This window comes from Dendrobium catenatum, unplaced genomic scaffold (assembly GCF_001605985.2).
Source record: "Dendrobium catenatum unplaced genomic scaffold, ASM160598v2 fragScaff_scaffold_743, whole genome shotgun sequence".
NCBI classification, from domain to species: Eukaryota; Viridiplantae; Streptophyta; class Magnoliopsida; order Asparagales; family Orchidaceae; genus Dendrobium; species Dendrobium catenatum.
Window position 1 is genome coordinate 5224497 of NW_021319205.1, and position 16370 is coordinate 5240866.

General features: G+C 36.5%; 1 protein-coding gene across 1 annotated transcript; it reads left to right on the top strand.

The window, feature by feature from the left end:
• Nucleotides 1-413: 413 nt before the first annotated feature.
• LOC110093290 lies at nt 414-923 on the top strand. The gene has a single exon (XM_020818125.1). The coding sequence runs from the start codon at nt 414-416 to the stop codon at nt 921-923; it is 510 nt and encodes a 169-aa protein (XP_020673784.1).
• The last annotated feature ends 15447 nt before the right edge of the window (nt 924-16370 follow it).

Sequence of the window (16370 nt, forward strand, 5' to 3'; positions counted from 1 at the left end):
CCTTTTTGACCCTTCGGGGTCAAATGTGATTCATTCCTAAGTTTGGCTACGATAAAAAATTTTATAATTCAAACCCATTAGAGAATGATATGTTCACCTCTTGAGGTGATATATTATTCATAATGATGCGTTCAATTTTAAAATTCAAGAAATTTAACTTTCCCAAAGAAAATTAATCTTTTTTAAAAAACTACATTTTTTAATCAAACAATTTTGTATTTGGCTTAGGTCCAAAAGAGATGAAGTCTTTTATCATGAGCAATGATTTGCATGAAGTGGCTTGTGTAGGGCAAAAGTATACTTGGTGTAATAACAAGAAGGGAGCTGAGAGAATTCTTGAGAAGCTGGATAGATGCCTAGTCAATTCTATGGCCTTTTCTTCTAATAGATTGATAGTGAGGCATTAGGCAAGGATGGCATCGAACCATTGCCTGATTTTGTTGAACCTGATGGATTTCAAACCTATAAATAGAAAGGTATTAAGATTTGAAGAAGTTTGGACTACAATCCCTGCATCTATTGTTGTTGTTAAAAATTCTTGGGAGAAAAAAGTTTCAGGAGATCCTTCTCAAGCTATAAATCAAAAGCTTAAGAGAATTTTGAGAAACCTTTATTACTGGAGTAAGGCTAAATTCAAATCTTTGAATTTGTCTAAAGTAGAACCGAAATCAGAAGTGTTGAGGCTGCAAGAGTTGGAAACTGCAGACGGATTGATCCTGGATCAACTCCAATGGGAACTTAAAATCAAATTGGAAGAACTCAACTCTGTAATGACTCGGTTAGACACCTGGTGGAAGCAGCGTTCTAAAGTTAAGTGGATTGTGGAAGGGGATTCAAATTCCAAATTCTTCCAAGCTTATGCAAGTGGAAGAAGAAATGGTAACTTCATTCATAAAATTAGGGAAAGAGTCCCTTTTGCATAAGGTTTTGTTTCCTAAGTATGGGAGTAATCTGGAAATGGAATCTGCAAGGAGAAATGCTTCGGTGTCCTGGAAATTGATTTGTAATGGGTACAAATATTTGAAGCCAATTGTCAGGTGGATAGTTAGGGATGGAAAAGCAATTAATGTTTATGAAGATATTTGGGTTTTGGATAAAAGTTTTCAGTATTGGCCTACTTTTGTCAAACCAATGGAAAGTAGCAGTTTATATGTGGAGAATTTCTTAAAAGATGGAGGTTGGGATAAGTTAAAACTGGAAGAGTAATTTGGAGAAGAATTAATTAAACTGATCTCTTCTATTATTTTATGAAATGGTGAAGACAATTTAGAGCTTATATATAAGCTCTAAGGGAAAACCTTATCAGAACTAGCAGTTGAGGCTTTGGAAACTGGAAAAATAGAGAAATCTGCATGGACCCGGTTTGATAAAATGAAGCTTAATCCGAGAGGGAGGTTATTCTGGTGGAGATTGATCAACAATGCAATTCCAACTTATCATTTTCTCTATTTTAGGAGGTTGCAAGCATATGATAAGTGTCCTAGAGGGTGTGATGTAGTGGAGAACATTGATCTCATTATTTTCGTGTGCATGAAGATTAAAGAAGTGATGGCTGTTTTAAACAAATGGGGATTTGGCATTCCATATTTTACTTCTTTGGAAGCTTGTTTCTTATGGCTGGATTTGTAAAATTCCTGGATGAAGAATCTTTTTTGTAATTCAATTTTCCATTCATGGAAGGCGAGGAATATTTATGTTCATGAAGGGAAAAACTTCAGTGTGGTGATGTTGCTTCTGAAGCAGTTTGTAGCTCTGCAGTTTTTAACAATCTAAGTTGCTCAAATTTATGTATAGATGGTGCTAATCAACCACTTTGGTTGCTAAATTATTGGCATTCTCCTCCATCTGATTGGATTAAAGTTAACATATATGCTGCTCTTCACAACTCATACAAGGCTGGAATAGGAGGGGTCTTTAGAGATCATTATGGGAAGTTTTTGTTGGCTTTCAAAAAACCTCTAATTCATTGGGATGCAGCAGCTGTAGAGCTATAATCTATCCTTTCTCTTAAACTTGTTATCAAAGAATGGATGCTTAATTACAAAGGACTTATCATTGAAGGCGATAACATGAATTTGATCAATTTCATCGAGGATTTGGTGAAGAAAGGAGGTAATGAATCGATTGACCTTTCTTTTATCAAAAGTTTTGATTATGTTATTTTTAACTGTGTTGATAGGGGGAGCAATAAGTCAGCGGATCTTTGTGCTAACTTTGCTTGCTTTAGCTCTTTTCTGTGGAATGATGTGAGTTTAAGTGATATCCCTCCTTCCTTCATCAATTTGTTGGAGAAAGAGTCGGATGCTTGAAAAGTGTAGTCTATTTTTTTCTTCTTTTCAATAAAGCTTTCTTGCTTTGTCTTCAAAAAAAAAAAGAATGATTGTTGGTTTTAATTCAAAATTATTAGCTTGGATTGTAGGTCTATTTATGCTCTAATGAATTTTGTCAACCATATGGTTTGTAAAATCCTTAAGTGGTCTAAATGATCTATGTCTTGAATGGAATAAGCTATTTTAGAAATATTTTTGGTGAATCAATTTTATAAAGGGTTCTCTCAATTTTGAAATCTAAATTTAGCAATGGTTCTCTTCTATGGCTTCTTAGCATGCAATCACAATTTTGTAATCAGTAAAATAAAATAAAAGATTATAGTATGACTATTTATGAAACTTATTTAACAACATAGTAAAATTGCAAATAAAAAAAATCTTCCTCAACAACAGCATAAAAAAAACTTGATGAGAGTGGTGGAGAAAATAAAGAATTTAAAAAATAATTTAGGGCTATATTAATCCTTAAATAATGCTTAAATTTTCTTTGATATAAAAATTATAAAAACCATACTTAATATACACATGTATACATGCTGAATCAAGTAATATAGTGATAAAGTAAAGTCGATCCCACGAGAAGAATATTTACTTGCAAATACTAGTACTATTTACTACAATTACAACAATGATCTTTAATAAAAATAAATTTTAGTAGAGCTTCAATCACTTAGTTTAAAATTAATAAAAAAATTTTAAATGACATAATATTTAGATAAAATGTTTTGGATTGATGGAATGTAAAAATAATATGTTGACTATTGATTCTCTTTTATATTAATGTTATTCAAAGTATATGCATTACCGATCACTCAGTCAAGCGTGAAGAGATAAAGGACATATTAAACCCTTCTAATTTCAATACCACTCTAAACTCCCATAGAATGTCACCCTATGAAAATCTTAAAAAAGTAAGTAAAGCATGTACTATTAAAACCCCCTTCTTACAATTTATATCTAAAAATTTGGAATATGTCAAGCACTATGCCTGTACTTGCATCATATCAATCCAATATACTTGGTTGTGCCTATTTTTTATTCCTAGGCTCCATAGTACACCTAATATTAACTACACATATGGACACTATATGTATTAAATGCGGACATGGTATATTGAAAATATCATTAAATTATTGATGAAGATAATTTATTAGTACTCCACATTTGATTTACAATATCAATCCAAAACTAGGTAATTTAGCAAGACATGAAGAACAAGTGAAAAAACTCATTTTCATTAATTACACAAAAGAAAGAAAGCATAAAAATATATATATATATCATCGTATGAATTTAATGATCTCCTCTACAATCCTCTTTGAACTTACAAAATTGATTCCACAAATATTGACCAAACACTCTTATGAAGTGGATATAGTGCTTAATGAATTCCCTTCGTTATCACTCATAAGAAAATTACAGAGGAAGTATTATGAAGGCTGAAATTAATTAAGTGGTTGAACTCTCTTACTAATATTACAAATGGACAATTTATAGAAAAATATAGAAAATAAATTCTGGTGCCATTGCACTCGGGACACTTGCATCGCGGCACCCATAAAATGAACTAATGTCATAACGCTGAAGGATTTCCTCCACTATTGTGCTTGATGATGTGGAATCATTATTCAGTGAATAGACACATGAATTTGCTAGCAATTCGCGTCTTGAATGGTTATAATTATAGCGCTATGACATGAATGATGGTTGAGCGATTTGAAGTCCAAGTGGCACTCCCCTTGGCTTGGTTGTTCTAGAAATTGGCACCACAACATTGTACATACAGAGATTGGATTTTATAGCGCTGACTCCTCTAATGTTGTGACACTATTAAATAAAGGCTGGGTGCTACCATGTCCATATTAGGTACACCAGCGGTGTTAATGATGTTGTCATAGTGGTGTAGTGGCTGATGTCGTGGCACTGTATTATACTTGAAATTTTTTCCCATTTCCTACTTTTTTGTGTATAAGCACAACTAAAATTTAATGGCTACATTAGAAATGAAATATAATATTATTTTCACTCATCATATGCCATTTTTGTAGTAAATAAAATTCATTAAAGTATCAATAGACATATTATCCAAGCTAATATTTTTGAGCTAAAATCCACCATAATTTAGATGATTCAAAATTTCCTATTTGGGGGAACTCATATTGAGGATCCCAATATACACTTAGCTAGTTTCATAAAAATATGTATAATATTCAAGTATAATGGTGTTATTGATGATGCTGTTAGGATTCATTTATTTCCATTTTTACTAAGGGAAAAAACTAAGATGTGGTAAAATGATGTGCCCATATGCTCTAAAATATTTGGAATGAATTAGCACAAAAATTCCTAATTAAGCATTTCCCACCTTCTAAAACAATCAAACTTATGTGACATAACATATTTTTCCCAATTTAAAGGTGAGTCGGTCTATGAAAGTTGGGAGAGATTTAAAAAAATACCGTCATTATGCTTTGCCTAATTGGTTGGTGATTCATATTTTCTATAATGGGCTGGTAGGATCCCTTAGATCAATTTTTAATGATGAAATTGAAGGATCATTAATGTTTAAACCTTTTAAGGATGCCTATGATTTGATAGAGGAGGTGGCTATACATAATTTTTTGCGGGGCGAATCCTAAGAGAGTAGCAAGTGTATATGAGTTAGATGCTCCGCTCAAGTAGATTCAATTTATATGAAATTGGATAATTTTAGAGTTAGTTTAGGATCTAGATCATATATTCTTTTAGAATTGTAAGTTTTGAGTTCTGTTGGTGAGAATAGTGATCAAGAGGTTGGGAATATTTATATCATCAGAAGATAAAATAATCCCTATTACAATACCTACCATCCAAGTTGAAGGAACCAACCTAATTTTAGTTGATCTAACAATAATATTGGTTGAAATAATTAGTAGAATGTCATCAATCTAATCTTGGAGGAAATTAGAGTAATTCTCAACAACCTGTAGTAAATCCTAAACCACCTTATCCCCTAGGTTTTAATAAGAATAATCAATTTAATGATATAAAGACGCCTTTGAAAAAGGTAGTAATTCAATTGAAAACTCAATTGCAAAGTCAAGATGCTTCAATTAAGAACATAAAAAATCAATTGGGATAGATTGCAATCTCTTTTAGTAGTAAACCTCATGAAATATTTTCCAATAATATTGAAAATAATCTAAAGTAGAGAGGAAAGGATCGTAGTGTGGAACACTTGAGGAATTTAGTGATGAAACCTACCCAAAATGATATATTTAAGAAAGTCTAACTGAAGATTATAAACTTAGTGCTCCTCAGGAGGCAACCCAAATTGATTGATCTTAGGTCTTCATTTTATTGTTAAAGTTTTTATTTATTTGTGTAATTTTGATATTTTTATTTTTTTATTTTGTAATTATTAAAAAATATATTTATGAAATGTGTATTGGTAAGTATGGTTATGACTGATATAATTACATATCCATTGTTTGAGAATTCATATAAGTTATAAATTTTAACTAGTGATGTTGGACTAAATCATAGAATGTCGTAGTGTTTGGCTTGCTAAGCGCTACAACATTTAAATCGGGCATCACTGCACTAAAGTATTAAGATAATTGGTATTGAACAATATTATAGTGCTATCGACTTAAGTGTCACATTATTATTTCCACTCATATAATGCATTGGAGCTAAATAATGCAGTGTTGTGATGCCAAATTAATAATTACTATAGCCCTAAAACATTATATTCAATGATATTATATGACGCACGTATTTTCATTATGATACTTTATAAAGTATTACTTGTGGAGCCATAACATTAGGTTAAATAATTTAATTGTTATGGTGGCACAATAGTGATCTTTTCATAGTGTCAGAGTGTTCTCCCATGTTAAACACCATGGCAGTTCCTTAGTTAAAAAGCTATCCATCTATTTTTTTATTTATGTACCATGCGTCCTTCATGTGCGGCACCATTTTCAGTCTGCATGTTATTGTTTAGTACTTTTGCCAGTGCCATAGTGGTGCCCATCATAGTGCCACAGTGCCAAATGACATTCATAAATAGAAAGTGCAAGTGTTCATTTTCTTTTCACCAAGCTTTGAGATTTATTTCTTCCAAATCCCATGTTTTCATGGCCTTTGGACTTTTAAGTCAAATTTTCCAATGGATCCTAAGGTTTTGGCTAAAAAGAAGATTGATGCCTCCTCTTTTGATTGAAGGAGATTTATCTCCATTAAGGCCAAAGAGCATTATGCCAAGGTGTTTGTGAATAATCAATTTATACTTAAGCAACTTTTCCAAAATCTAGGAAGAGCAGTCATGCAAATGAAAGTGAAGAGGGCTGGGAAACCCTTTGTGAAGAACCTTATGCCATTGTAGTAAATGTTGTCCATGAGATTTTTGCAAATGCTAAAGAGCTCAGAATAATAGGTGATTTGTCTAGGGTAAGTGGGTGTCTTTTGAACCCTCTAATATTAACTGTATTTATAAGTTTAAGCATATGGAAGATGATAACTATTATGATTTTAATCTTTCACCCCTTGATCATTAGGAGGTTTTGAGGTTGCTTTCTGTACCTAGGAGTGGGGATGTATGAAAATAAAGGGATGGAAAGCTAATGAATTTTCTTTCTTGCTATTTGACCCTATTATCCCTAGCTTGGCATTATTTTATCTCTTCCATCTGTTGCTAAGTAAAACTATTAGTGAAGTTACTTGGGATTGAGCAGTTTGAACTATTCCATTAAGGTGGGACATTCAATTAATATTGGAAAGCTGATTTGATATTCTCTTAAGTACATCACTAGGGGATATACCTTTATAGGTTTAGGATACCCCTCTCTTATTTATTCTCTATTCGTAGTTACTAGAATTTTAGGAGAATATAATGAAGAGCAGCTGTTTCCCATTTCCACTCTCATAAAGCAAAAAATTAAGGGTTTTAAAATGATTGATATAGAGGAGGAAGCCAGACATAGTGAGGCCCATCTAGCATGTCAGCCCAATAGTAGTCGGTTGAGTACCTAATCCCCTTGATATTTTGGTGAGTAGGTGGCTAATTTGAGAGAGCAAATGGATAGAATTTCTAATTTTTATGATGAGAGTAGGAGTTGGTAGGAACATTATGCTGATATGTAGAAGAAACATAACCATTATACTTCTAAGTTCAATGAAGTATAAGTGGGAATGTTTAGAAGAAGCCCATTCATTGAAAATCCAGATTAACTTCATTATCCTAATTCCCATATGTATGACCCTTTCATTTGTTACCCTTTTATGGATGATGATGAGGATGAGGATGAGGAGGATAGAGACTCTTAGTGATGATGTTTTTCTTTATTTGTCATAGTTTCTCTGGTTGTGCTTGGAGAGAGAGAGAGAGAGAGAGAGAGAGAGAGAGAGAGAGAGAGAGAGAGAGTTTATGGTTAGTAGGGGTGTCAGTTTTGGTTCATGGGTCGGGTTCAAGTCGAACCTGAAACTCACTTGACACTATTCAGGTCTACCCAAATCCGACCCGTTTTTACAAACGAGTCAATTTTAAGGACACGAACCTGACCCTCTTCAAGTTTGGGTCAACCTAACACGACCCGCAGAACCGGATATGCTTTGGGTTCGAAACAGCTGGGACGCCATACTAATGTGACACGGTGGTCGGCAGCTAGCGGAGACGTGATAGTGGGGTTGGAACTAAGCAGCAACTGTGTGACACGATGGGCGGAAGTAATAGAAGCAGCATTGTGGAAGCGGTGTATAGAAGCGTAAGCCTCAGGACGCGATGCTGACGAGATGCACAGACAACTAGAGTTGGTTTGCTAGACTGTCAGGACACACCTTAGGACACAACGCGTATGCGGGAAATGACTTGGAAGCCACCTCGGGACACGACGCGCGCAGCTGTGGTCATAGTAGGCAAGCTCGGTTAGTGTAGGCATCGCGGGTCATTCCGTGTCATTTCCGGGTTTCCTGGTCAACCCGAATCCTACCCGATTTTAAAACGGGTCGAAAATCTTAACGCGAACCCGGCCTGATTCGGGTTTGGGTCATCACGAACCCGAAATTTTTTCGAGTCGAGTTTTCAAGTCGTGTTAAATATTGACACCCCTAATGGTTAGTTATTCTTTTTATTTTCTTTAATTTACATTTTTTTTTTTGTGCTTGGGGGAGATCCTCATGGTCATTTGATGCTTGTGGAGAGCTATGATAGATCATGATATTGAGATGCAGTTGTTGGTTCCATTGTAGAATTGATCAAGGATAGTGCACTATGCACTATATATTTCAGTTATGTATTTGTATCTTATTGCCTTATGGACCTTGTATCATTTTAAATGAAAAGACATATTTTTTGTTTCTATCCAATTCTATTCATTTTATCAATTACGGTATTAGTTTGTTTTTACTTATATTTTTTAGTTCAATTTACATTTAAGTAAAAACCCCATAATTGCTTAGATGTTAAAAATATCCTCCACACAATGCTTGTACTTTGATTGCTCATTTAGCCAAAAATAAAAAAATAAAATAAAAATTATTTAAAAATAAGAATAATACTAAACTCTAGGTGATAATTTGGATGAATAAAGAATCATAATTTAAAAATCATAATAATTAACTAAAAAAATCATCTAGTTATTATCTTGCTTTGAACTTAAATGTTATAAACCTAAGTGTTGACTAAGAATTTAAAAATTGGATAATTGAGTTTAGAGAAAGTGAGTGTGTAGATTAAATTATGAAAATCACTGTAAACTTAAATATGTAATTAATCAGCCTATTAACATCTTAACACTAATCCAATTTAGGATTACTTGAAGGAAGAAAGCAAAAAGGTATTTAAAATTATTATTATGTACTCAAATAAAAAATATGAAATATATGAAAATCAAAACAAATAAAAAAAAGAAAAAAAGAAAAAGAAAGATGAGTACTTCAGAAATTGGTATATAATAAAACTTAATTCTTTAAAGTATTCTAAATACTCAAGTGAAATAGGAGAATGTAAGTAAACTAAAACATATGATGGTTTACAAATGAATTTTTAATTTAACTACAAGCACAAATAATTTCTAAATGATATATTATTCAGATCTAATAATTGTAATCAACATTGCATTTACACTTGTAGTGAATAAGTTCAATTTGCGCAAGGCGGGTTTAACTATATGTCCGAAAGGAGTTAAAGGATCAAGCGTGGGACTACTTATAAGAGTCAAATGCGAGTGACATCACATAACTATTATCATGATAATTCCATATGATAGGGGAGACTACCATAAAAATAGGACAATAACTTTACATTTTCATTCTTCATACTATTTGACATCCCCATTATCTTGCCATTAATTCATTTGTCATTTTACCACTTGCCCTCTAATAAAACATGTGAATCAAGAAACTAAATATACACTTACAAGTCATTTCAAATTTTCAACATGTACCGAGAGAGCCATAGTTGGTGAACCCATATCTCATAGAACTCACCATGAGAGCTCACCCAAGAATAATCTCCCTATCTCAATAAAGTAATCAAATGGGAGTTGCCCCCAACATTAAGAGCCAAGGGTTCACACAAACTACTCAACTCAGAACTCACCTCCAAGTGAGACACCCATCAAAGTCACTCAACCCTATCAAAGATGAAACATTAGACCTGTCAATATTGGACCCGACCCGAACCTGACCTGAAATTTTCGGGTTTGGGTTGACCTGAACCTGAAGCGGGTCGGGTTCGGGTCCGGAAAACCGACCTGTTTGCAAAAACGGGTCAGGTTCGGGTTGACCCGACGGGTTGCCGGGTCAACCCGAAAACCCGTTTATTTTAAAAAAAAATCAAATTTCTCTGCCCGCCAGCTCGCTGCCCCCGCGCTGCCCGATTCCTGCTGCCCGCCAGCCCCGCGCTGCCCGCTCGCTTAGACCTATCAATTTCGGGTTACGGGTCGGGTTGACCCGAACCCGAAACTGACACGGTATTATTCGGGTTCGGGTTGACTCGACCCGGTTTTGCAAACGGGTCAATTTTCTGGACCCGAACCCGACCCGCTTTGGGTTAGGGTCAACCCGACCGACCCGCGTAGCCGCCTCGGGATGGAACGCGAACTGGCCTGGCCTCGCCGCCTCGGGATGGAACGCGTAACAGCTGGCCGCCGGCGTCGCCGTCTGCGCGGGACACTGCACGCGTAGCCGCCTCGGGACACTGCACGCGTCGCCGATTCCAAACAACGCGTCGCGTAGCCGCCTCGGGACATTGCACGCGGATCGCCGCCGGCGTCGCCGTCTGCGCGGCTGCGCTGACTGAACGCGTTGTTTGGAATCGGGTAGAGAGGAAAGGATCGTAGTGTGGACCACTTGAGGAGTGGTAGTGATGAAAACTACAAAATGATTAATTTAAGAAAGTTTAACTGAAGATTATAAAATTTAGTGCTCCCTAGGACGCAACCCAAATTGATTGGATCTTAGGTCTTTCATTTTATTGTTAAAGTTTTTATTTTATTTTGTTAATTTTGATATTTTTATTTTTTTATTTTGAGTATTATTAAAATAATATATTTATGAAATGTGTATGGTAAGTATGGTTATGACGATATATATTACATATCCATTTGTTTTTGAGAAATTCATATTAAGTTATAAATTTTAACTAGTGATGTTGGACTAAATCATAGGGAATGTCGTAGTGGTTTGGCTTGCTAAAGCCGCTACAACATTTAAATCGGGCATTCACTGCACTAAGTATTTAAGATAATTGGATTGAACAATATTATAGTGCTATTCGACTTAAGTGTCACGATTATTATTTCCACCATATAAATGCATTGGAGCTTAAATAATGCAGTGTTTGATGCCAAATTTTAATAATACTATCAGCCCTAAAACATTATATTCAATGTATTATATGACACAGTATTTTCATTATGATATTTATAAGTATTACTTGTGAGCCATAACATTAGGTTAAATAAATTTAATTGTTTGGTGGCACAATAGTGATCTTTCATAGTGTCAGGAAAGTGTTCTTCGCATGTTAAACACCATGCAGTTCCTTAGTTAAAAAGCTATCCATCTATTTTTTTATTTTATGTACCATCGTCCTTCATGTGCGGCACCCATTTTCAGCTGCATGTTATTGTTTGTACTTTTGGCCAGTGCCATAGTGGTGCCCATCAATAGTGCCACAGTGCCAATTGACAATTTCATAAATAGATAAGTGCAAGTGTTCCATTTGCTTTTCAACTCAAGCTTTGCAGATTATTTCTTCCAAATCCAGTTTTTCCATGGCCTTTGGACTTCTTACGTCAAATTTTCAATTGGATCCTTAAGGTTTTGGCTAAATAGAAGATTGATGCCTCCTTCTATTGATATTGAAGGCAGATTTTATCTCCCATTAAAGGTCGATGAGAGCATTATTGCCAACTCTGGTGTTTTGTAATAATCATTTATCTTTTAAGCAAGTTTTTCCTAAAAATCTAGGAAGAGTCAGGTCATCGGCATTAAATGAAAGTGAAGAGGGGCTTGGGAAACCCTTTTGAAGAACTTATGCCATATGGTAGTAATGTTGTCCATGAGATTTTTGCAAATGCTAAGAGCTCAGAATAATTAGTGATTTGTCTAGGTAAGTGGGTGTCTTTTTGAACCCTCTAATATTAACAGTGTATTTTAATAGTTTAAGCATATTGGAAGATGATAACTATTACGATTTTAATCTTTCACCCTTGATCATTAGTGAGGTTTTGACAGGTTGCTTTTGTGTACCCAGGAGTGGGGGATGTATGAAAATAAAGGATGGAAAGCTAATGAAAATTTATACCTATTCCTTTTACGTTATTTGACCATTTATCATAGCTTAGGCATAACTTTTTATCTTCTGCCATCTGATTGCTAAGTAAAACTAACATTTAGCCTGAAGTTGAACCTAGTGAGATTGACAGTTTGAACTATTCCATTAAGGTGCGAAGGACATTCATTAATATTGCGAAAGCTGATTGTGATATTCTCTTAAGTAAAATCAACTTAGGGGATATACCTTCTATAGTCGTATCAGGCATACCCCTCTCTATTATCTAATGTTCGATAAGAATTCTATAGAGTTTTAGGTAATGTTAAATAGAAGAGCAGCTGTTTTCCCATTAATCAACTCTCAATATCAGACAAAATAAGGGTTTTAAAATGATTGATATTAGAGGAGGAAAGCCAGACGTAGTGAGGCCCCATCTAGTATGTCAAGCCCACAATAGTACTAGTATCGGTCGATCCTAATCCCCTTGATATTTTTGGTGAGTAGGTGGCTAATTTACGAAGATGCAAATGAGATAGAATTCTAATTTTTATGTGTGATGAGGAGTAGGAGTTGGTAGGAAACATTAGCTTGATAATGTAGAAGAAATAAACCACATTAATACTTCTCAAGTTCATGAAGATAAGTGGGAATGTTTAAAGAAGAGCCACTTCATTGAAAATCCAGAATTAACTTCATTTATCCTAATTCCCCATATGTATGCCCTTCATTTGTTACCCTTTTATGGATGATGGATTGAGGATGAGCATGAGGAGGATAGAGACTCTTAGTGATGATTGTTTTTCTTTATTTTGTCAAAGTTTCTCTTGGTTGTGCTTGGAGAAGGAGGGAGGGAGAGGAGAGAGAGAGAGATGAGAGAGAGAGAAGAGAGAGGAGAGAGAGAGAGAGAGTTTTATGGTTAGTTGGGGTGTCAGTTTTGGTTCATGGGTCGGTTCGAGTTCGAACCCGAAACTGGCATTGACAATATTCGGGTCTACCCGAATCCGACCTGTTTTTACAAACGAAGTCAAATTTTTAAGGACACGAACCTGAACCCTCTTCAAGTTTGGGTCCAACCTAACATGACCCCGCAGAGCCGGATTATGCTTTGGGTTTCGAAACAGCTGGGATGACCATACTAATGTGACACGGTGGTCGCATCTAGTCGTGTAGAGTGATAGTGGGGTTGGAACTAAGCACAAACTGTGTTGACACGATGTGGTCGGAAGTAATAGAAGCAGCATTGTGGCAGTGGTGTATAGAAGCGTAAGGCTCGGGAAGCGATGCTGACGAGATGACACAGACAACTAGAGTTGGTTTGCTTAGACTGTCAGGACACACCCTTTAGGACACTCAACGCAGTATGCGGGAAAGGACTGGAAGCCACCTGGGACACGACGCGGGCAAAGCTGTGGTCATAGTAGGCAAGCTTCGGTTAGGTGTAGGCATCGCGGGCATTCCGGGTCATTCCGGGTTTCCTGCGTTCAACCCGAATCCTCCCGATTTTAACAACGGCGTCGAAAATATTACGGCAACCGGCCTTGATTCGGGTATTGGGTCATCACGAACCCGGAAATTTTTTTCGAGTCGAGTTTTTCAAGTCCGTGTTAAATATTGACACCCTAATGGGTTAGTTATTCTTTTTATTTTCTTTAATTTAGCATTTTTTTTTTGTGCTTGGGGGAGATCTCATGGTCATTTGAAATGCTTGTGGTGAGAGCTATGTATGATCATGATATTGAGAATGCAGTGTTGGTTTCCATTGGTAGAATTGATCAAGGATAGTGGCACTATGCAACTATATATTTCGAGTTTATTTTTGTATCTTATTGCCTTATGGCCTTGTATCATTTTAAATGAAAAGACATTTTTTTGTTTCTATCCAACTTCTATTCTTTTATATTACGGGTATTAAGTTGTTTTTACTTACTATTTTTAGTTCAATTTACATTTAAGTTAAAAACCCCATAATTGCTTAGATGTTAAAAATATTCCTCCCACAATGCTTGTACTTTGATTGTCTCATTTAGCCAAAAATAATAATAATAAATTATATTTAAAAATAAGAATTAATACTAAACTATAGGTTGATAATTTGGATGAATAATAGAATCAGTAATTTAAAAATCATAATAATTAACTAAAAAAAATCATCTAGTTATTATCTTGCTTTTAACTTAAATGTTATAAACCTAGTGTGACTAAGATTTAAAATAAATTTTGGATAATTTGAGTTTAGAGAAAGTGAGTGTGTTAGATTTAAGATTGATAAATCACTGTTAAACTTAAATATTATTAATCAGCTATTAAACATCTTAACACTAATCCAATTTAGGATTACTTGAAGGAAGAAAGCAAAATGGATATTTAAAATTATTATTATGTACTCAAATTAAAAAATATGAAATATATGAAAATGAAAACAAATGAAAAAAAGAAAAAAAGAAAAAGAAAGATGAGTACTTCAGAAATTGGTATATAATAAAACTTAATTCTTTAAAGTATTCTAAATACTCAATGAAATAGGAGAATGTAAGTAATTAAACATTATGATGGTTTTTACAAATGGAATTTTTAATTTTAACTACAGCACAAATATTTCTAAATGATATTATTATTCAAATCTAATAATTGGTAATCAACATGTGCATTGCACTTGTAGTGAATAAGTTTCAATTTGCGCAAGGGCGGGTTTAACTTTATATGTCCGAAAGAAGTGAAGCCTCAAGCGGGACTACTTATAAGAGTAAATGCGAGTGACTTCACATAACTTATTACATGATAATTCCATTGATAGGGGAGACTACCATAAAAATATAGGACAATACGTTACATTTTTCATTCTTCATACTATTTGACATCCTTTATCTGCCATTAATTCATTTGTCATTTTACCACTTACCCTCTAAATAGAACGTGTGAATCAGGAACTAAATATACACTTACAAGTCATTTTCAAATTTTCAAATGTCTGGGGAGCCATAGTTGGTGAAACCCGTATCTCATAGAACTCACCATGAGAGTCACCCAAGGATAAATTTCCTATCTCTATAAAGTAATAAATGGGAGTTGCCCCCAACATTAAGAGCCAAGGGTTCACACAAAACACTCAACTCGGACTCACGCTCCAAGTGAGACACCCATCAAGTCACTTCAACCCTATCAAAGATGAAACATTTAGACCTGTCAATATTGGATCCCGACCCGAACCCGACCTGAAATTTTCGGGTTTGGGTTGCCCGAACCTGAAAGCGGGTCCGGGTTTGGGTCCGGAAAAACCGACCCGTTTGCAAAAACGGCGTCAGGTTTTGGGTTGACCCGACGGGTTGCCGGGTCAACCCGAAAAACCCTTTATTTTTAAAAAAATCAAATTTCTCTGCCGCAGCTCGCTGCCCCGCGCTGCCCGATTCGCTGCCCGCAGGCCCGGCGCTGCCGCTCGCTAGTAGAACCTATAATTTCTGGTTACGGGGTCGGGTTGACCCGAACCGAAACTGACCCGTATTATTCGGGTTCGGGTTGACCCGACCCGGTTTGCAAAATGTCAATTTTCTGGACCCGACCGACCGCTTTGGGTACGGGTCAACCCGACCCGACCCGCGTAGCCGCCTCGGGATGGAACGCGAAACTGGCCTGGCTCGCCGCTCGGCCTTGCGCTCGGGATGGAAACGCGTAACAGCTGGCCTGGCCTCGCGCTTCGGGAGTCTCCGCCGTCTCGGGACACTGCACGCGGCGCGCCTTCGCTGTCTCTGGACAGAGGAGCTAGCGGGCGAGCGGGAACGGAGGAACTGGCCTCGCCGGCGTCGCCGCCTGCGCGGACGGAAGCGTTGTCTGGCGAGCAGCGGGCACTCAGTGCGGAGCTGGCGAAGCGGAGCCTGTCGGGCCGCGGGGTGGCAGCGAAAGCGCCGGCGGCAGCCGGGGGCTTTAGGGGCAGGGGGAATCGGGGCAGCGACGGGGCGCAGCGGAATGGAAGGGCTGCCGAGAGAATTTGAAATAAACTGGTTTTTCGGGTTGACCCAGCACCGTCGGGTCAACACGAACCCGACCCGTTTTTGCAAACGGGTTCCATTTTCCGGACCCGAACCCGACCCGCTTTCGGGTTCGGCTTCAACCCAAACCCGAAAATTACGGGTCGGGTTGGATCTGGTTTCGGGTTGGGTCCAATATTGAGAGGTCTACTCTGCAGTGTTGACCTGCCAAGCTCCGCACTAAGGCCTGCTGCCCGGCCAAGACGAATGGGCAAGTGTTTTCAATCGTGGCTGGCCCAGGCTTGCCCGCCAGCT